Below are 20,836 nucleotides of genomic sequence, written 5' to 3' on the forward strand. Positions count from 1 at the left end.
TCAACCTGACAACATTCAGCCCCACTGACACACTCATACATAGACCTGCAACCTGACACACTCAGCCCCACTGACACTCACACATAGACCCTCACCCTGACACACTCAGCCCCACTGACACTCACATATAGACCTCACCCTGACACGCTCAGCCCCATTGACACAACTGAACATATCCCTGTGTGCAGACATGCCTAGACACAGATTTATACAGGGTTCACACTGACCTGCTGATGCTTCTGGACACACTCAGATCTCTTGACATTGCCACACCCACCTGCCCCACTCTTACTCTGACACACTCACACTGACATGTTCAGATACCCAAAGACTCAGATGTGTTGATGCACTCCCCTTGACAGACAGATGCATGAACACCCTCCTCCACTGACATGCTCAGACACTTGCACACTCAGCTCTGTAGCTACCCTGACACTTGGTGACAATGACACATTCAGAACTCCCCCCACCCCTAGTGACACAGCCATGCACAGTGACAGTCAGATGGGATGGCAGGACCTCTGATGTGTTCCAACCCAAGCACACTGCTGGGCACGCTGACAGGCTCGCTTGAGCTCCAACCCAGACAAAGCTAGTGATATATCCATACATACTGAGAAACAAACATACTCTAAGACTGGTTTATGTGCACATGTGGACACACAGATGCTCAGACATCCGCCCTCCCCACATACCCCAACACGCTGATACACACAGATCTCTTGTCACAGACACGCCCTCACACAATCAGACATATGGGTGCGTGATAACAGAAGAAAAATAAGAGATCACCCCCAAATACTCCTGCACCCACAAACCTAAGGAGAATAGGAGAGTGAGGGAGTCTGGCTGAGGGTGCTCTTCGCCCCACCCCCGCCCCCCACCCGGAGTACGCATAGATACGACTCCTTCCCCCCCTCCCTCTGGTCTCCCCCAACATTGCTGACGCTGCCTCTCTGCTGGGGCCCCTCCCTGCCCTGGTCCCTGCTCCCACCTGGCCCCCCCAGCCCAATCCCATGCCTGTCCCCACCCCCCCAACGCTCCTGCTCCTTTTGTGTGATCCCCGCCCGCCCGCCTGCCCGCCCTGCCCTCCCTCGCTGGCTCACTCCTTGTTGCTTGCCTGCTCGGGCGGGCTGGGGGCTCCCCCGGGACGGCGGGAGAGCTCCCCGGAGACACCTTCCTTTGTTTCTCTGCTCCCCCTCCCTCCTGCCGGCCGGCCTCGTTGGGGGCCCTTTTGCCCCCTCCTCTCCAGCTTCCTCGCCTGCTTTCACTGCCGCCGCTCTCTGGCTCACTCTCTCGCCCGCTGGCTGCCTCTCTCTGCCTCCGCTGGCTGCCTCCGCCGCCGCCGCTGCCGCCCCCCCAGCACTGAGGCTGGCAAGGAGGAGGCTGGGAGCTCAGAGCGCGCGGCAGGAGGGAACCGGGCTGTGCCGCTGCCTCTGCTGAAGCCTCCCGAGCCTGCTGCTTCAGTCCCTTTCTTCTCTCAGTCCATCCCGGCTCCTTCCTATCCTGCCTGTCCGCCGTCCGCTGCTCCTCTCCTGCGGTGGGACGGGCCTCCAGCCACCGCACCGTCGTCTTCTTCCCTGGCACCAGCTTCGTAGAGCAGCCCGTCTGTGGGGAGGGAGCCGGGGACCTGCCATCCAGAGAGGGGCTGGCACCAACCGAACTGAAGAGAGCCCTTGGGGGACCCCAGAGCTTGGCCCCTTGTGAGAAGGAAGGGGAGCTGCCCCTTCCCCAAGCGAAGGCTGGCCAGGAGACCCGCGTGAGGGTTCCATCTGGGAGCCGGGGTCCCAGAAGCATGAGGAGGGGGGCCAGCCCCCAGGGGAGGAGCAGCCAGTGGCCCCAGCCTGGGCGGGGCAGGCGATGGGGCGTGGAGAGGCCCCAGGTGGGCTTGCTGCTGCTCTGGAGCCTTGGGGAGCTGCTGTGAGGGCCAGCAGGAGGGCCCAAGAGCGCAGGTGGAGGATCAGGGATGCCCGGCCACTGTGTCTCTAGAGGGCAGAGGTGACCCTCCCGCCTCGGCCAGGGTCTCCCTTGGAGAACTGGGGGAGACTTTGGCTTTGGGAAGGATTCCCCCCTCCCCCCACCTTTGGGATTATAATTAAGCCCAGGGAGGGGGACTGGGGGGGAGGCTTCAGGCTTGGGTTTCCTGCGCACTCTACCTGCTTCCCCAGCAAGTTGGGATTAGGGGGTGCAGTGTGCCTTCTGGACCCTTCCCCCTCCGAGAAGAAGGAAGAGTGATTGAAACCTGGAGCTGACTGACCCCTTTCCCCCACCAGCTCCTTCAGCTTCTGACTCTCTTGGGGAAGATGCTGGTGGATTTGTGATCCCCGCCCCTCCACTCGCCCTGCTCCTTCCCCCGTCCCTGACTGCAAGCAACTTCTTGGGAATTTCAAGATGGGGGGAGTTGTCTCCCCCCTCCTCAGTTTGGGGCAGCTCAGCCTTTGGGCGTGACCCCCTCCCCAAGGGCCACTGCTGGGGTCAAGGCCGGCTCAGGGGCCCCCCCGGAGGGGGGCGTGGCTGCCGTGGCGGGGCCCAGGGCCAGGGCCATGACCGCCTGCCAGTACCCCGCGATGTCTTCGGCCCTGGATCGGGACCAGCTGTATCAGCACAAGGTGTCCCTGGTCGTCCGCTACTTCATGATTCCCTGTAACATCTGCCTCATTCTCCTGGCCACTTCCACGCTGGGCTTTGCTGTACTCCTCTTCCTCAACAACTGTAGGTGTCTCAGGCCCCACCCTTGGGTGTCCTGCCCCATCTGTCTCTTTGGCCCTGCCTGTGACCTCTGACCTGCTCCCCAGTTCCAGAGGGAGGGTAGAAGGAACGGGGGTGGTTGGGTTAGAGGGAACAAGAAATTGGCAGGGGAGCAGAGTGGGTTGGCTTAGCTTTGGATGAGGGCGTCGGAGGTGGCCAGCCTGCAGCACAGGTTGCAACCTTGATCTGTCCTGCCTGGATTCTTGGGTCTCTAGTATACCTGTTGTCTAGTGGCCCCAAGCCCTCCATTCTGCATGACAGCAAGGGGCACAGCCCATGGCTTCGTGGCCCCAAGCCCTGGCCATGGGCTGTGCCCCTTGCTCTCATGCAGAACGGAAACCCAGGCCTGGACTGTGACCCAGAGACCATCCTTTCCTCTTTGTAGCCTTTGGGGTGGGGGAGCTGGCCCTGGACTGGGATGGTGGGACACTGATACACACTTCAGCCTCACAGAGGGGGTGGAAGATGTGCCGTCACTGCACATGGGGGGAGGGCCCACAGCTTCCCTCTTCTCTCTGCTCCTGCTGAACTTGGTGGGGGGGGGGGAGAAGAAACAAGGGGTCTTGATGTAGGGCCAGGGGCAAAGAGCTTGGAGTAATGAAGACCCTAAAACCCTGCTCCCTCTAAGTAACTCGGGTACGGGGGCTTCTCCTGGAGCTCCAGGGTGATGATGGCCCCATTCTCTTTTCCAGTCTTATTCATATCAAGATTTGGTTCTGTGGTCACTGGCCTGAGAGGAGGGGCTGGGTGCTCCTGGGTTCTACCTTCCCTGTCCTCCACTGGGGCCCCCCATTCTGTGCTTCACCCTGCCCCTCTCTCTGGAGGGAAGGCTGGCTATTTTACTGGGGCCCAAGATTTGAGAGAACTCAAGACAAGTTTTGGTGCTAAATGCTGTGGTGGGGTGCCCTTTAGTCTCGCTATCTGTGGATGGAGGGTTTCCCTGGTTGGGGTTGGGGCAAGAGTCTCCAGAAAGGGTAGGGGGTGAAGGGTTTAATTGACTGGTGAATTAGCCTGAGGGCCCAGAATATTGGCTGTGGGGGGCAGTAGGTGGCAGTAATTGGTGGACGCTTGAACCCTGATATATGTATTTTTTCTCTATTTTCAGATAAACCTGGGAATCATTTCACGCAGCCTCCCCCGACACCTCCAGATGGTGAGTGTGGGGCCAGAGCCCTCTGGGGTCATTCATTGAGCAGTCATGTGCAGGGGTCAACATCCAGATGGTTGGCCTCAATTGCTTGGACAGTTATGTTTAAAGTCTAGTCCCCAAGTGGTCACCTTCAGGGATTGGTGACTGGAGGGTCACAGTTAGGGGTCAGTGTCTTCAAAGGTGGGACTGGACTGTTGCACTTTGGGGTCAGTCCCTAGGTGACCATACTCAGTCGGGGTGACTGCGCTCGGAGGTCAGACATAATAGCCACTCCCTTCTCCCTGGAGACATGGGCTCTGACCTAACCAGTCGTGTCTCTCTCCCCAGCCCAGTAACCACTCTGTGTGTGTGTATGTGTGTGTATATATATGTGTGGGTGTATATGTATGTATGTGTGTGTACACACACAGCCTCCTTCTTTATGATGACCAGGGTCTTACCCATCTTTGGGGTGTCTTTGAAGTCTTGTTTGGGAGAGGAGACGCTTCTCTCTGCTGGGCAGGGAAGGGAGGCCAGGCAAATGGAGCTTCAGTGACCAGCTGTCCAGTGGTATAGGGTCGGAGGTCATGGTCTGGGAGTTGTGACCTAGTGTGAAGGGCTCTGGGGTGGTCACCTGCTCAGGTTTGTGATTTCTGGTCATCCCATGGGACCCTCGGGCAGCATCAGGTCACTGGGGTCCAGGGAGGACAAGCCAACTCCCAGCATTGGCCTGGAACGTAGTAGGCTTAATTAATTAATGCTTGTTAATTGAATGATTGAAGCCAAGGGGGAGGGGATACTGGACAATGGGGCAATATTAGGCAGACATATATGTCTGAGTTCCCTCTGGTCAGTGTGTGTGTGTGTGTGTGTGTGTGTGTGTGTGTGTGTGTGTGTGTAAGAGCTCAAGTACTGGGACACCCAGAGCCTCCTGGAGACCTTGAAGGAGACAAGTTTTAGATCCTGTCGGGTTCAGAGGCCATGAGGAGGAGGAGGATAGAGCCAGAGAGATGCTGTGTGCATCAGGCAGGGGGTTGGACGAGAAGATCTTTATAGTCTTGTCTAACTCTGAAATTCTCTGATTCCATCAGACCCCGGAGCAGATGAGAAGGGAGGCCTTGGAGGGGAGGAGAGAGAGGAAGGGGAGGGAGGCAGGAGGAAAGTCAGGGAGGACAAGGAGGAGGGGGAGGGGAGGAGGAGGGGAGAGGGGAGGAAGGGGGGGGGGGGGGGGAGGAGGCAGGCAGGAAGAAGAGAAAGATGGTTTGACTGGGGAGTCCAGGGCCATGGACAGAGCTGGGGAGTCCCATTTGGAAAAGTGAGTCAGCCCCAACCTTCCTCTGCGAAGCTACCTCTCAGATCAGTTTAAAGGTATTATGGGAAAAGTAGAAAAAAAGCATTGCCTCTGAAGTCAGCAGACGTGGGTTCAAATCCTGCTTCTATTTATCACCTGAGTGACTTTAGGCAAGTGACTTGCCCTCTCTGGGCCTCCATTTTCCCCTCTGTAAAGTGAGGGAGGGGGATTATTTAGCCGCTGAGGTTCCTTCCAGGAATAGCTTGATGGATCTATTATCCCCTAAGCGCAGGAAAGCCTGGTCAGTGGATGCTGTGACCCAGAGCGTGAAGCCATTTTGGGGAGGTGGACAGAAGCTGTAGGGGGTCTTCCCATGTCAGGTCCTGGCCCAGAGAGCCTGCTGGGGCTGCCCTGGATTAAGTGGGAAGCCCCCAGTAGCCTCTGTGGGGCCTTCTCGTCTGTGCAGGGATTCTAGAAATGGGGGAGGAGGATTGCCTGTGTCTTATCCTGGAGCTCCTCTCCCTCCCCGTGTTCCAGAGCCTCATTAATTAGCACTAACCTCGTTAATTAGCATTACTGCTGCTGTGGGTCCAGAAGCCAACCCAACAGCCTCCTCCTCTTACTGCAAACTTCTAGAGCAGAAACTCTGTGGGGACTGAGGGATGGGGTGCCCCGCTCTCTCTGCTGCACTCTCTGCAGCTGCCTTCCCCTCTCCTCCATCATCGGCCATTCTCCTTCCCTTGCCCTGCCCAGTCCAGGCCCCGGGCCCCATCAGCCCCCTTTCTTCAGGCTGGGCCTTCCCTTTGAGGGAGGAATCCGTGTGGGCCCAAGGGAGCATCCCAGACTCCTCTTGTCCTCTTCTCCATCTCTTCCTCCCTCCCCTCCCCAAAATCCATCTGGGTGAGAGGGACTATTGTCCCTCCTGCCTTCCTGGCTGTAATTGAGCTAATGTGAGGCAGGGAAGAATGGAGACCTTTTAGGCTGATGGAGAGGGAGGCTCCCAGCTGTTGAGGAGACAGATGTTCAGGGCTCTCCTGCCCCGAGGGCCTTGTTCCCCATCTTCAGCCCCGCCTAGGCTCTGACCTGTGCTCCCAGGTCTCTACCCTGCCCACAGGGGAGTTGGGGGAGGCCCTCCCCACAATAGGAATGTGACGGGGGGGGGGGGGGGGGGTGTGAAGGCAAGTGGGGCAGGCTTGTCTGCCCAGATTAACAAAATTCTAGGAGGAAGATTATGGGGTTTGGAGGTGACGGAGTGTAGCGGGGGAGGCACAGGGTTTGGAGTCCTTGGAGGCCCTTGGCTTCCCAGAGGCCCTATCTCTCTCACTCACTGTGTGTGATTTTGGCTAAGTGAGTTGACATCAGTTTCTTCATTGGTGAAATGGTGGTGGTGGTTGCGTGGAGAGGGAAGTTGGTGCCAGCCAACCTTGCAGCTCCCTTCTAGCTTGGACAGTGACCCCAGAGCTCATCTAGTTCAATGTCTCCATTTTACAGATGGAGAAACTGAGGCTCATAAAGGTTAAGTGACCTAGGGAGCACTGAGATCATAGATTTAGAGCTGGAAGTTCCTCGCCCTCTTGTCATAGGTGAAGACACATTCTATGTTCCTTGTCTCCTCCAATAGAGTATAATAAGCAACTTGGGAGTAGGGATCATTTTCACTGTCTGTATTTATACCTTCAAGGCCCAGTGAGGTGTGTGGCCCATAATTGTTATTGTTTAGTCGTTTCAGTCCTGTCTGACTCTTCCTAACCCCATTTGGGGTCTGCTTGGCAAAGATACTGGAGCTCTTTGCCATTCCCTTCTCCAGCTCATTTTACAGATGGGGAAACTGAGGCAAATAGGTTACAGTGACTTGCCCAAGGTCACAAAGCTAGGAAGTGTCTGTGGTCAGATTCAAACTCATGAAAATGAGTCTTCTTATGCCAGGCCAAGTGTTCATCCATGGCCCATAGTAGGATCTTAATAAATGCTTTTTGATTGATTAAAGAAACAGGCCCAGAGAAGATAAATGATTTGGTTGGGGTCACACAGAAGGTGGCTAGATCATGGCGACGCTATAGATAGGGCGCTGGATTCAGTCAGAAAGTTCTGAGTTCAAATCCAGCCTCAGATATTTACCAGCAAGTCACGTGCTCCCCTGCCTCAGTTTCCCCATCTGTAAAATGGGGACAATAACGGCACCTTCTCAGGCTTGTTGTGAGGCCCAAATGAGATAACATGTTAAGTGCTTTGCAAACTGTGGAGTGCTCTAGAAACATGAGCTGTTGCTGTTCAGCATTATTCAAACCCAGGTCCCCTCTGATTCCAAATTCAGGGCCCTTACCGCTGTCTCACACTACCTCAGGAGGCCTGAGGTGAATGATGGGCCACTGTGTTCAGCTTCACTTCACGGGGGAGGGCAGGAGAAGGAGAAGAAGACAGAGGCCCTGCCCAAGGGGAACGTGAAACCTGTCTGGGGAAGCAGGATGTGCCCACAGGAAACATTAGAGAGTGATAGGAGAGGAGACAGCGTGTAATTAAGTGCCACCATGAGCACAAGTGTTGGAGCTGCCCAGGGAAGCTGGACATCAACACAAAGGCTCCCAGTGGCCAGGTGAGGCTTCCTGGAGGAGGGGGCCCTAAGCTGAGCCTTGAACGATGGGCCTAGTGGGCGTCTGGAGGACCCATGGTTCACATAGAGATAGCAAGGACCTTTGGTGGTCTGGAGATTCTGGGGGGCAGCTGGGGGTCTGAGCTCAGGCCCGTCTCCCCCACCCAGTGTCTCCTGTGGTTTGCCATGTGGTTTACCCATTCTTTCCATGTTGTGCCTCTTGTGCGTCTGTAGTGTGTGAATGTACAGAGGGGTTGCATGTGATAGACTGGGGCGTGCCTCCTCTGGAGCAGAGATGCCCCGGGCCCTTCAGCTGCAGTCAGGTTGCTCTGGCCCTGCCCAGTGTAGCCAGCCCTGGCCTCTGGGGCTGCCTTTGAAGTCAATTTCAGATCTTCCCCCAGGACCCCGGGAAGACTTTCTTGATCCACCCACCCTTTCTTGGCTCTGGAGGACAGAGCTGGGACTCCACTGACTGCTTAATTAATGATCTTAACTTAATTAGCCTGGGTGGTTTCCACAGACTGAGTGACCTATGTAAGGGAACATTGGGAGGGTTAAGGGACGGGGGCAGTTAGAGACAGTGTGCGTGCCTTTGACTTGACCATTCCAATGGCCCCAGGGAGCCTTGTGTGGGAGGAAGAAGGGAGGGAGGCCCCTCTCTGGGGTGCTGGGCTGTAATCCCGCCTCCCACAGCTACATGACTGCTGGCATCGCCCCCCCTTGTTACTGTACTGAGAGTTCCCATGGATACTTCACTGGTCTGAGAAAGCACCTAATGCTTGTCCAATGAATGAATTAGTTCCCTTCTCTCTAACCCCCAATCCTTATTCATTGAGCCCTCATCCGTCCCCAATAAACCCTCATCCCTCCCTAAGAAACTCCCATCCCTCTTTACTGAGGCTCTGTTCTCCTTACTGAGACCCGTCCCTCTCATGATGAGCCCCCATCAGCCTCTGCATCCCTATCTGTCTCACTGAGCTCAGCCTATCCTTTCCACATTCAGCCTTTGTATCCCTCATTAAGTGAGCCCCCTCCTTCTAATGGAGTCCCCGGTGCCCCTCCTCCTTGAGCCCCTCCTCTCCTTCCATTAGCCCCAGCTCTCTGATCCCCACCACACCCTCTCTTCCTCCCCACCCCCACATTGGCACATCTAAAGACTTAAATGCTGATTTTTCAGGTTCTTAATGAAAAGCTGTCACTCCTGCATTGCCCCACCCTTCTTAATCACCACCTTAGGAGGTAGTTGGGACTGGGGGCTAGGAAGATGCTATTGTGGGAGAAAAGAAAATCCTCCTTGGGGGATCCAGTAGGGGCCAAGAGAGATAGTCCAGACAGATCATCCAGGCCCAGGTTGGGGAGCTCTGCCCAGGTCACCACCAATCTATGCCTTGGTTTCACCATGGGCTAAGGTGGCATTAGGTGTATGGGAGGGAGAGCGATGAATAGATGAGGATGGTCTGGGTTTGGGTCTGAGCCAGGAGCTCACTCTTGGAACTTCATGCGGCAGAGCAGATGCCCGTGTGCTCCTCATCCTTCCTTATGAAATTGTATTGGAGGAGCAGGGAGCAGGTCCCTAGGAAGAAGTGGCAGGTTCCTGGAGAGGAGTCTGACAAGCAGGGGTGTGGGTGGGGGCTCCCTCCCCCAACCTCTTTCTCTTCTTTTCCCCCACCTCCACTGCCTCCCTCCCTCTCTCCTTTTTAAGCCTGTCAGTCTTCTAAAAAAATTATTGATATATCTTTTGTCCCTACATCACCCTCATTTCGCAATATATTCTTCCCCCCACCCTCTCTGAGGCAGTCATCCCTTATGACAAATAGAAAGAGGGGAGGAAGCTAACCATCCTCTCCTTTCCTCACGGAAACCAAGTTCGCCATTATCTGCCGTGTTCCCCTTCCGTTGTTCCCCACCTCTGCAAAGAAAGAGGGGGCTGCGTTGTCAGTTGCGACTCCTGTTCTGAGTCAGGCTTGCCCGTCATTTATGGCATCCTGTTTCCATTTTGTTGCTCTTCACGTCCTCCCACTTACATTGTTACAGTCTTTGTGTAAGTTGTTTCCTTCTTGACTCCGCTTGCTTCATCTTGCATCAGTTTATACACATCTTCCTACGCTTCTTTGTGTTTCTCATAGTCATTGTTTCTTACGGCACAGTAGGATTCTACTGGGGCAGCTAGGTGGTGCCGGGCCTGGAGTCAGGAACACGCATCTTTCTGAGTTCAGATCTGGCCTCAGACATTTGCTGGCTGTGTGACCCTGGGCAAGTCACTTCACCTTGTTGGCCTCAGTTTCCTCATCTATAAAATGAGCTAGAGAATGAAATGGCAAACCACTCCAGTACCTTTGCTAAGAAAACCCCAAATGGGGTCACAAAGAGTCAGATGCAATTGAAAATGACCTAACAACAACAATGACAAAGATTCATTCCATTCGAATGGGCACCTGACTAGTCATTTTCTGTTGTTATCTCTCCACTTAGGTCTGTGCTTTGTTGATCTGCTGGGAAGACCAGGGTGGGAGTGGGGCCTAAGCTGGACCTGTGGGGAGTTGACACTAAGAATAGTTCAGGTTAGTTTAGGAGACCTTGTGTGACACAGCGGGAAAGAGGCTTTGGAGTCAAATCCTGCCCTTGTTTTTTATGACCTGTGACACCTTGGGGCCATTGGCTATGATCTGTAAAATGGGGGGTGGGGGTGGAATAGATGATTGCCGAGGCCCCTTCTAGCTCTGAATCTGTTACCCTGTCACATGATGCAGGACCGGGCCTCCCTTGCCAGTTCTTGGGGTACTGGGATGACTGTGGGGTACAGTTATCTGGGAAGGTTTCCTAGAAGAGGTAAGAGTTTGGCTGAAAGATGGCAGCAGGGGGTGGGACTTGAAATGTAACCTTTTCCCTCTTCTGCTCTGGACAGGGTCCTGGTTGGACTAGACCAGAGCTGTCGCAGGAGGGGCCATGGGCTGAGGAAAACCCGAGTTAGGGTCCGGGTGGCCCTAGGGGTGCTTCTTAGCCCTGTGTTGAGTCTTCATCTGCCTGACTATTGGAAGATGGTGACCCATGTAGCTCAAATGTGAAGTGTGGTGTTTGTGGCCAAACTCCAGAGGGGGCTCTGGAGACTCATTCTGGGGCTTGATCTCAGAGAATATTCTTTGTCTTAGACTTGGCAGTCCCGGATTTGGACTGAAATCCTGGGCCTGTGTGACCATGGGCAAGGCACTTAACCTCCTGAGCCTCAGTTTCCTCATCTGTAAAATGAGGGGGTTGGTCCAGGCTGAGGTCCCTTTTTGCTCCAGACCTAGGATCCAATGATGCTGTGATTCTTTCTTGCCCTGCCCAGGCAGTCTCTGCACTCCTTCAGGCTTTCTATGTCCCACGGGGCTTGTGTGGGTGGTTCGCTCTGGAAGGATCAGGAAACCGAGTTTCTCTGATTATTCTCCAAAGACCCATCACCGGTACCAGCTTTTCCCTCGGGCATGGCATCTTGGTTGAACTAAGCGACTCTGCCCAATCCAATCCAATCCGACAAGCACGTATTAAGTGTTTACTGGGTATGAGGGGAGACAAAGACAGGCTCATGGGGCTCATGAGGCATGGAAGTTCCCCCCATCTCCCCGCCCACCCCCAGCCATATGAATCCTTGATCCTTTCCTTCCTGGCCCTCTGGGAGCTTCTCCTTTGGGCTTCCCTTCTCTCTCTAATTTTAAGTCTCTTATGATCCATACCAAATACCAAACAGGATAGGGGCTGTTCCTTAAAAACCCAATTCTTCACCCCTTTAAAAAATCTCTCACTTGACCCTACAATCTTTTCATCTTTTTCTGTCCTCTCTATATTTCTCCTCCCTTTCTCAGCCAAACACCTAGAAAAGGCTGTCTGCCCTCACTGCTTGCGCCTCCTATCTCGCTTCTCAGCCCCTGGTCGCTGACTTCATCCATCACCTGGAACTGACCTTTTCTAAGATCCCAGTGATCTTTTAGTTGCCAAATCCAATGGCCTTTTACCCCTCATTCTTGACTTTTCTAGAGCAGCTGATATGGTTGGGCTTTCCTTCCTCCTAGACACTCTCTTCTCCCTGGGTTGTCAGGATCCTGCCTTCTCTGGGTTCTCCTCCAGTCCTGTTCTGCTCCCCATGTTTGGGTGTGTGCCAGGGCTCAGACTTGGGCCCTCCTTGCTCTCCATACACTTTGTGTTGGTGATTTGATTGGCTGCTGCCAGTAGTTTTTCCTGCTCCACTATGACCCTCAGATCATTCTCTCTCCAGCTCCAGTCACCCTCCTGAGTGATGGACCTGCCTCATCAACTTTTAGACCTGTATATCCCACACACGTCTCAAATACCACATGTCCAAAACAGAACTCAAACCCACTCTTCATCCTAACTTTTCCATTTCTCTTGAGGGACCACCATCTTCACCCAAGTTAACAAGCTCAGAGTCACTCCACTCTTCCCCCCCCCCCACTCTCATTCTCATGCCCAATCCCTTGCCAAGCCTTGGCAATCCTTCATATTTCCCATCAACCCCCTTCCCACTTCTCACCTCCCAGCCCCCCTAATTCAAGCCTCCGTTACTTTTCCACTGGGTTATTTTAAAGCCTCTGATCTGGCCTCCCTGCCTCATGTGTCTCCATACCAACCATCGTCTGTACAGTTGCCAACATGTTATTCCTGAAGCACACGTCTGACTGTGTCACGCCTTGCTCGGTAACCTACGACCTCTTGGATCCAATACAGATTCCCCTGTTCAGCAATTTTTTTTTTTTTAGGCAATTGAGATTAAGTGACTTGCCCAGGGTCACACAGCTAGTAAGTGTCAAGTGTCTGGTCTGAGGCCAGATTTGAACTCAGGTCCTCCTGATTTCAGGGCCAGTGCTCTATCCTATCCAACCTAGCTGCCCTCCTGTTCAGTAGTTAAAGGCCTTTCTAGCCTGGCCCTGCTTAACTTTTCAGGCTTATTGTGCCTCTCTCTCCTTTGCGGACACGATTCCTTCCAGACTGGCTCGGGAGCTGGCCTCCGTACACAACATTTGGTCTCTATTCCCTGCGGCTTTGCATAGGTTGTCTGTACGGCTTTCTTGCCTCAGGACTGGCTTCCTTCCAAACTCAGCTCACATGCTATCTCCTACGGGCAGCCCATCCTGATTTCCCTCCAGCCCCCCAAGCTCCTGCACCTTCCCCCTGGAAAATGCTTTCCTTCCATTTTCTACCTATACGTTTCTCCTCCTGGTAGAGAGTAAGCTCCTTGAGGGCAGGGCAGGAGCTGTCTCTCTTGGCTTCCCCAGCACAGGCCTGACGTATAGTAGGTGCTTGGTAAATATTTGTTGAACTTTACTGAAGGGTTACAATATGTAAATGGCCAGGTATATGCAAGATAATCTGAGGAGGGAAAAAGTCCGAATAACGAGGGGTCCCAGGAGTCCCAAGGGTCCGGAAAAACTCAAGATGAGTCTTGAAGGAAGGCTGGGTTTCTAAGGAATGAACCTGAGGAGGGACTGCATTCTAGGTGTGGGCAACAGCGATGGAAAATGAGATGCCTAGTCCAAGGAACGGTAGCTGATGTGGTCTGGCTGAGATGTAGGGTATATGGGGTAGGGGTGGATGATGTGAATTAGCCTGGAAAGAGAGCCTAGAACCAGATAGAGTGGGGGGCTTTAAAGGTTAAGCTAAGTAATAGGGAGCTATTGGAGTTTCTTGAGGTGGGGAGGCCTTGGGGCTCCCTGGCATCCTCCCTTGATTTCATTCCCACCCACTTCCCTTTGGGCCACTGAGTTATGTCTCCATGGCAACCCTGGCCTGGGGAAGGAGGGGAGGGCTCTGAAGAGCTTTGGGGAGAGGCTGCGAGCAAGTCCTATATTGTGTGTCGCATTGCCATTCGAACCCAGGACTTCTTACCCTCAGGTCCACCATGCTGTGTCACACCTAGATGGCAGGTGAAGGAGAACCCCTTCCCCAGATCCAGCCAGTGTGCAACATTCCTTACTATCTAACATAGCTCTTAGGAGCCAGTATGGACAGGCAGCGGGCAGTCAGTGGGCCCCTCGCCAGCCCTAAATCTTGCAGCCCGTGAGCCCAGCTACCCTGCCTGTGTCCCTCCCCATTCCCTGTGTCCATCTCTCCTGGCTCTCATGGGGCGAGATAGGTGAGGGTAAGGTGTGCACTTCCAGGGGTCATCCATCCCCCCAATTGGGCCTTTGTATGGTCAGAAGGGCCTGGGAGGGAGGAGCAGGAAGGATTCTCCGCTGGCTGCCCCCTCCCCATTCATTCTGGCTTCTAAGAGAAGATAGTAATGAATGCTGCCCGCTGGATGGGACTAAACTAGTGTGTAGGGTAGCATGTTGGGCTTGGAGATAAGAAGAACTGCGTGCAAATCCTGCTTCAGATACCCCTTAGCCTTATGACCCTGGGCAAGTGCCTTTACCAGTCTGAGCCTCAGTTTCCTCCTCTGTTCAATGGGAGTAATAATAGCGCCCACCTCCCAGGGTGATTGCGAGGGCTGAAGGAGCTCACAGATATGTGTCCTCAGAGTGCTATACACAAATTTGAGCTTGATGTGAATGCCCGTCATAGTACCCTCCCTTCTGGAGGGGAATGCTGTGGCCCACAGCCTCTGACAGAGCTCTCCCCCTCCAGCTGGGGCCAGATACCAAGGCTGGCAGGACTGAGGCCCCTGATCCCTGGCCTCCCATCCCAAGCCACACCCTGACGTCCAGTCCCATGGACATCCATCACAGCCCCAGTCACACAAAGAGACAGATAGACACTTTAGGGACTGTCACAAAGACATTCACAGAGATATTACTGTACACAGAGACCCAGTGAAACAGGGATGAGGTCATTGCTTAGATATGTTGACCCCCATAGAGAGGATCACACACAACCACACAGACTCACACAGGTGCCCACGCAGTGACACGGATGCCCACACCCATCACACGCAGGCTCCAAAGCAGCCACGCCATTCCGTTAACACTCGCAGACGCGCTTGGCCATATAGAGACACACAAGCACAGCCCACAGTCACACTGATGACACACCCACAGATGAGCACACGGGATCACACGCATGCACACGCACACACGTACCCGCAGACACCCCACCCTTCTCCTTTGTCTGCAGGGCTGGAGATGGGGCACGGTGTGCCCAGCCCCACCCCCGCCCCCCATCCCCTGCCCTCCCCAAGCTGGACAATGACTGAACCCCAGAGTATCTCTCCATCCCCCACCCTTTCTGTTAGGAAAATAATGAGAAAAGGTGGGGAGTGGAATATAGCGCTCTCACGGCCAGGCTATAAAAAGCAGCCCACACCGCCTCCAGCACCTCGAAGGAGGCTTCAGACGCTGTGAATGATGGAGTGAGGGAGTGAACGGTGAAGAGGATTAGAAACGAGTGGGAAGTGGCGGGGGGGGGAGGGCAGGGAGTCGCTCCAGGGGACAGGTCATCGAACCACAGTCTTAGAGAGTTGGAAGAGACCTCAGAGGCTGTACAGTCTAACCCTCTCATTTTACTTATGGGGAAACTGAGGCCCAGAAAATTAGAGTGTCTCATCCAAGATCACATAGGTAGTAAGTGCCTGGAGCAGGATTTGAACCCAGGGCCTCTGACTCTTGGGGCAGCTAGGTGGCTGCCAGGCCTGAAGTCAGGAAGACTCATCTTCTGAATTCAAATCCAGCCTCAGACACTTCCTGGCTGTGTGACCCTGGGCAAGTCACTTCACCCTGTTGGCCTCAGTTTCCTCATCTGTAAAGTGAGCTGGAGAAGGAAATGGCAAATCATTCCAGTATCTCTGCCAAGAAAACCCCAAACTGGGTCACAAAGAGTCAGACACCACTGAACCACAACGTCTGACTCTAGAGCCCAAGACCGTGAGAGTGACCCCAGCCTTCACAACAGTGACTCTGACCCAGAGATGATGATAAGGACACGTGTCCCTGCGTTGATGCTGCTGCTGGAGATAATGAGGATTCCTACTGGTGCCTCTCAAGGAGTGTGAGGCGCACAAATGGCTCTCCTCTCACCAGCCTGCTGAGAAGGGACACGAAGAGATGATTATAACCCATTTTACAGATGAGGAAACTGAGTTGTAGAGACAGAAAATGTCTCGCCCAGATCACACGACTAGTGCCAGAGCCAGAATTCAAACCCAAGCCTCAGGGAACTTAGGCGTAAAACTGGAAGGGACCTTAGGGGCCATCTAATCTGACCCCCCCCATTTTACAGATGAGGGAACTGAGGCACAGAGCAGTGGAGGGACTTGCCCAGGGTAAGTGCCAAGACCTGGACTTTCTCCAGTTCCTTGAGTCCTAGACCCCAGAACCTCAGAATGGGGCAGTGACTTCAGAGATCACTAGGTCCAGGGCCCTGGACCACTCACTCTCCCCTCAACTGCTGCATCCCGACTCCAGAGCTGAAACGGGGGGCCGGAGTTGGAAGACTTTGGGGCTGGGGTGCATCTCTCCAGGCCTAGGTTGGGACCCCATTCAAGGCTCAGGCTGGTGTGTTTGTGTGTGTGTGTATGTGTCTGTGTGCTGGGGGGAGGGGCGCCAAGGATTCTGAGCTGCATCCAGGACCTGGCCAGTTGCCATGGCAACCTCCGTGGCTCATGTCTGCATTTGTGGTAGGTTTCCCCCTCCTTTCTTTCCCCCTATCCCCATTAAGAGCCTGAAAGGGCCGGGGGTGGGAGGGCAGCACTGTTTCCATCCCGCCTTCCTCAGGACATTCTCCTGATCACCCAGGGGGCCCCAGGAGCCTTCACAGTCGCGGCGGCTGGGGTTCTCACGGCTGTGGTGGCTGCCGTTCGTTACTTATTCATGATCGCGGTAGAAAATGAAACATTTATTAAGGCCCCAAACAGCTGCGGCCCCTAATGGAGCGCCCCCTCCCCTGGCCTTGGCCGCCTGGGAGCCCGAGCAGCAGGTGGGTGAGTGGTCCCCGGCTTGCCCCTCCCTCATGCTCTAAGTGATGATGTCTCCAGAGCCTCCCCTGGGAGGAAGCAGCTTGGGCCTGGGCTCAGGAGGCTCCCCAGTTAGGAGGCTGCTTCTTTCTGCCTCTGTCTGCCAATTACCCATTAGCCTGGACACTTCCCCAGCCAAGAGACAGCTGGTGGCTCAGTGGATAGAGAGCTCAGTCTGGAGTCAGGAAGACCCGAGTTCAAATGTGGCCCTAAACAGTTACTAGCTGTGTGACCCTGGGCTAGTCACTTAATTCTGTTTGTCTCAGTTTCTTCATCTGGAAAATGAAGGGATTAGACTCAGTGACTTCTAAGGATCTTTCAACCTTAAGTTTATAATCCTATGACCCAGATTACTGCTGGCCTGAATAGTCAATGTGGGGCTCAGAGTCAGAGGACGTGGGTTCCAAACATAGGACCACAGATTTGTAGCTGGAAGGAACATGAGTTCAATTTCCTCAATTTATATGTTGTGTAGAACTCCAGGGCTATAAAGGACCTTAGAGGTGATCTCCTCCTAACCTCCCATTTTACGGATGTGCAAACTGAGACCCAAGAAGATGAAGGAACTTTCACACAGGTAGTAAATGGCAGAGGTAGGATTTGAACCCAGAGCCCTGACTAAAGCTCGCATCCTTTCTACTCCTGCATTGAAAATGCCCCAGACTTAAATGCATTGTTGGAAATATTGAGTCTCATTCTGTCCTTGTGGAAAAGATGAGCAGATGTTGTCTAGCTGACAGGTGGGTTTTATCAGCCACAGAAGAAACATTTACTACGATTGAATGGCCTGACCCAAAGAAGAGTCATTACTAGCTTGAATTCAACTTGGAGGTCTATGGTGGAGTGCCCAAGGGATCTGTCCTTAGTTCCTTGCCATGCTTTGTTTTTTATCAATAACTTTGATGGAGGCATAGATGACATGCTTCTTAACTTTGTAGGCAACAAGAAGCTTGGAAACAGGGCAGGTAGCTAATGCAGATGACAAATAGAGGCTCCAGAAAGATCTTGACAGGCTTGAAGGATGACTTCCTGACTAATACTTAGACCTGTGAGGTCTTAGGTAAGAGTTTCCTCACCTATAAGATGATGGTTTTGGATGTAGTTTCTGATTTCTTATCTTGTACTCCCCTCTTCGAGGAGGAGGTTGGAAGATGAGATCCCAGAGCTGTTTCAGACAGGGTCCCAATGACTGATCCAGGGAGGCTGTCTCCCTGCTCTCTCTTCCTTGGGACCGAGCCCCCTGCCCCCTGGGTCCCCCGGGGACTGGTAGATTCTCTCCATTCTGCCCCTGTGTTCTTCGGCCCATCTGGGTGACTTAGAATGGCCTGGAGTCTAGAGGCCCCACTGGTCCATACTGTGACTGACAGACTGAAGCCTCGGCTGGGACCCTATCACCACCGGCTGTGCAGCCAAGCTAAATCAGTAAGCATTTATTAAGGGCTTCCAAGGTTCCAGGCATTGTTCTGGGTGCTGGGACTACAGAGGCGAATGCAAATGCAAACCTTTGCCCTTCCAGAGCTTCCTGGGAGGATGCAGCTTGTAACTAGATACATTAACATAGGGGCAGCTTGATGTTGGGCATAGAGTCCTGGCCTTGGAATTCAGAAGCTCTGTGTTCTAATCCCTCCTCAGATGCTCACTATCTGTGTGACTCTGGGCAAATTGCTTAATCTCTCTGAGTCTTGATTTCATCCATAAGATGGGAATGATAATAGCACCTACCCACAGGGGTGTTATGAGAACCAAATGAGAGAATATTTATAAAATGCTTTGAAAACCAGAGCACTATGCAAATGTGATTTTTTAAAAATGTGAATTGTTAGTAATTATTCTCTCTTTACAAAAGGAGATCTGCAGCTCTGCAACTTATCATCTAAGCCAGAGTTAAGTGACTAGCTCAGGGTCACGCCACCTATGTGTGTCAGTAGTGAGACCTGAACCCTCATCTTCCTGACCTTGGCGGTGGCTCGCTATTGGCCATGCCGTGCAATCTCGCAGGTGATCATTAGGTATATCGAAACGGGAGGCACTGCCTCCAGAGAGCCAGCCTCAGGGGCAGGAAGTCCTGGGATTCAGGCCTTCCTCTGACACACGGGTTGGGTAGCCATGAGTCAATCACTCGAATGTCTCCACACAATGCTCTCAGGCTCTAAATTGCAGAGCAGGTGCTGACCTGTGAGGAGATGGGGTTTCTCCTGGGGGATTTCTCCACATCATTGAAATTACCCATTTGGCTCCCCCCTCCCCAAGTAATAATAGTAATAAATTATATTGTGAGGAAGAGGGAAACAGAGCATGACAACCGAGGGGATCAGATAAAGCTTCCTGTAGGGAGACAGTACGTGAGCTGAGCCCTGAAGGAAGCTAGGCATTGCCCCATTGCTAGGTCTTAATGACACTTTAATGAAGGGCTCTTGACAGCTCTTGCCGTACCCCTCCCCCACCCCATTCATCCTTATGACAGACACATGAGGGCCAAACTTCTTCTCTGCCATACCCAGCCAGCCTCTTCATTATATCCCCTAACCTTGGGTGGAGGGGGCCCTCTCTCTACCCCCTGCCAAAGGAGCCATTGATAGAGGTGAATCCTATTCTCTCCTCTCTTCCCTCTCTCCTTCTCTCCCTCCCTCTCTTGCTCTGTAAAACGATTGTGGGATTGGGGGGGGACCCTCTACCCCCCCCAAAAAGGGTTATTGATAGAGATAAACCCTACTCCTCCTTTTCTTCCTTCCTTCCCATTCTTATCTCCCTTTTTCTTCTCTCTCTCTTTCAGCTGGGGGACTGGGGAGAACCTTTCTTTATACTCTCTCTGAAAAGGAGTTATTGATGCAGATGGAAATGCACCCTGCTCCAGCACTTTTTACTTCTGTCTTTTCCTTTTTCTCTTCTTTCCTCCCTTTATTCCTTTCCAGCCTCCTCTCCCTCCTTCTCTCTCTGAGCTTTGCTGTCTTTCTTCCTTCCTGATTAAGAGTCATTGGGCAGGGCTCCCCGGGGTGACACAGAGCCTCCTCCTTTTGCTTGCTTCACTGGACATGGGGCATTGGATGAGGGTGGAGGAGGAGACAGAAGATGTATCTTGGTCTTCCTTTGGCTGATGCTATTTTTTCCCTCCTGTTTTTCGGGGCTGCGGCTGGAACCCAGCATCGTCTGCTCCTGCCCCAGTTTCTAGCTGTTCCTTACATTCTCCTCACACGCTTTTCACACGCTCCTCACGACCTGCATGTGTGTTGCCCCTCACCCCCACCAAGGGAGCTACTTGTAACAGCCTGATGCTGCTGGCTAGGCTGGGAGTGCCTGAGATGACGGCCCAACCTCTCACCTTGTGTTTGGCCAACACTGGTACCTAGGAGCAGATTCTGAGCTCTCCATGGTCCTGATGCCTGGATTCTAACATCATCTCTTTGTCCCGCAAAAGAATCTCCAGGCTTGAGCCTGTGGGGTAAGGGCAGGACTATAGTTGGAGATAAACCACTCCCTTTGGCATTTAGCATTCTGTTGCATCTCTCTTCTAATTCTTTATAGAACATATCCCCGCACAGCTCCAATGCAGTGTGGCAACTGATCAACAAGCATTTATTTAAGCTCCTACTACATATTGGGCTCTGTGCTAGGCACTGAGGATCATAGCATAGTGGTTAAAGAGCTGCATTTGGAGTCCGGAAGATCTGGGTTCAAATCCTATCTCAGATACTTATCTCATAACCCTGGATGAGTCACTTACCTTCTCTGGATTTCAGTTTCTTCCTCTGTAAAATGGAGGTGATATCGTTAGCACTTCACAGCGTTGTTGTGGATAAAACACCACGTTCAGTCAGTCAACAAGCTTTTATTAAATACCTACTATATGCCAGGCACTATGTAGCACCTGCTAGGTGCTAAGCTTTGTGGATATAAGAAAGGCAAAAACTCTAGTCCTTTCAGAAGGAAGGCACAGCATGAAGGGGGACTTTCCTGAAGAAAGTGAGTCTGGAGCTGAGTCTTGAATGAATCCAGGGAAGCCAGGCAGTGGAGGTGAGGAGGGAGAGCAGGCCTTCCAGGCATGAGGAGCATGTCACATGTGAAGAACGGCTAGGAGGCTGGATCATGGGAAGCGAATAAGGTGTAAGAAGAGACTGGAAAGGTGGGAAGGGGCCAGGTTAT

The 20,836-nt window shown here is 53.2% G+C and overlaps 1 protein-coding gene across 1 annotated transcript in view; it reads left to right on the forward strand.

The window, feature by feature from the left end:
- AGRN (agrin) overlaps positions 1–20,836 on the forward strand; it is a 92,050-nt gene that overhangs the window by 37,596 nt on the left and 33,618 nt on the right. Inside the window, exon 9 of the mRNA XM_027855396.1 lies at positions 3,854–3,901. Coding sequence (XP_027711197.1) covers positions 3,854–3,901 — 48 coding nt within the window. The remainder of the gene's footprint in view (positions 1–3,853; positions 3,902–20,836) is intronic.

The sequence above is a fragment of the Vombatus ursinus genome, unplaced genomic scaffold, assembly GCF_900497805.2.
Source record: "Vombatus ursinus unplaced genomic scaffold, bare-nosed wombat genome assembly UNPS02010822.1, whole genome shotgun sequence".
Taxonomy (NCBI): Eukaryota; Metazoa; Chordata; class Mammalia; order Diprotodontia; family Vombatidae; genus Vombatus; species Vombatus ursinus.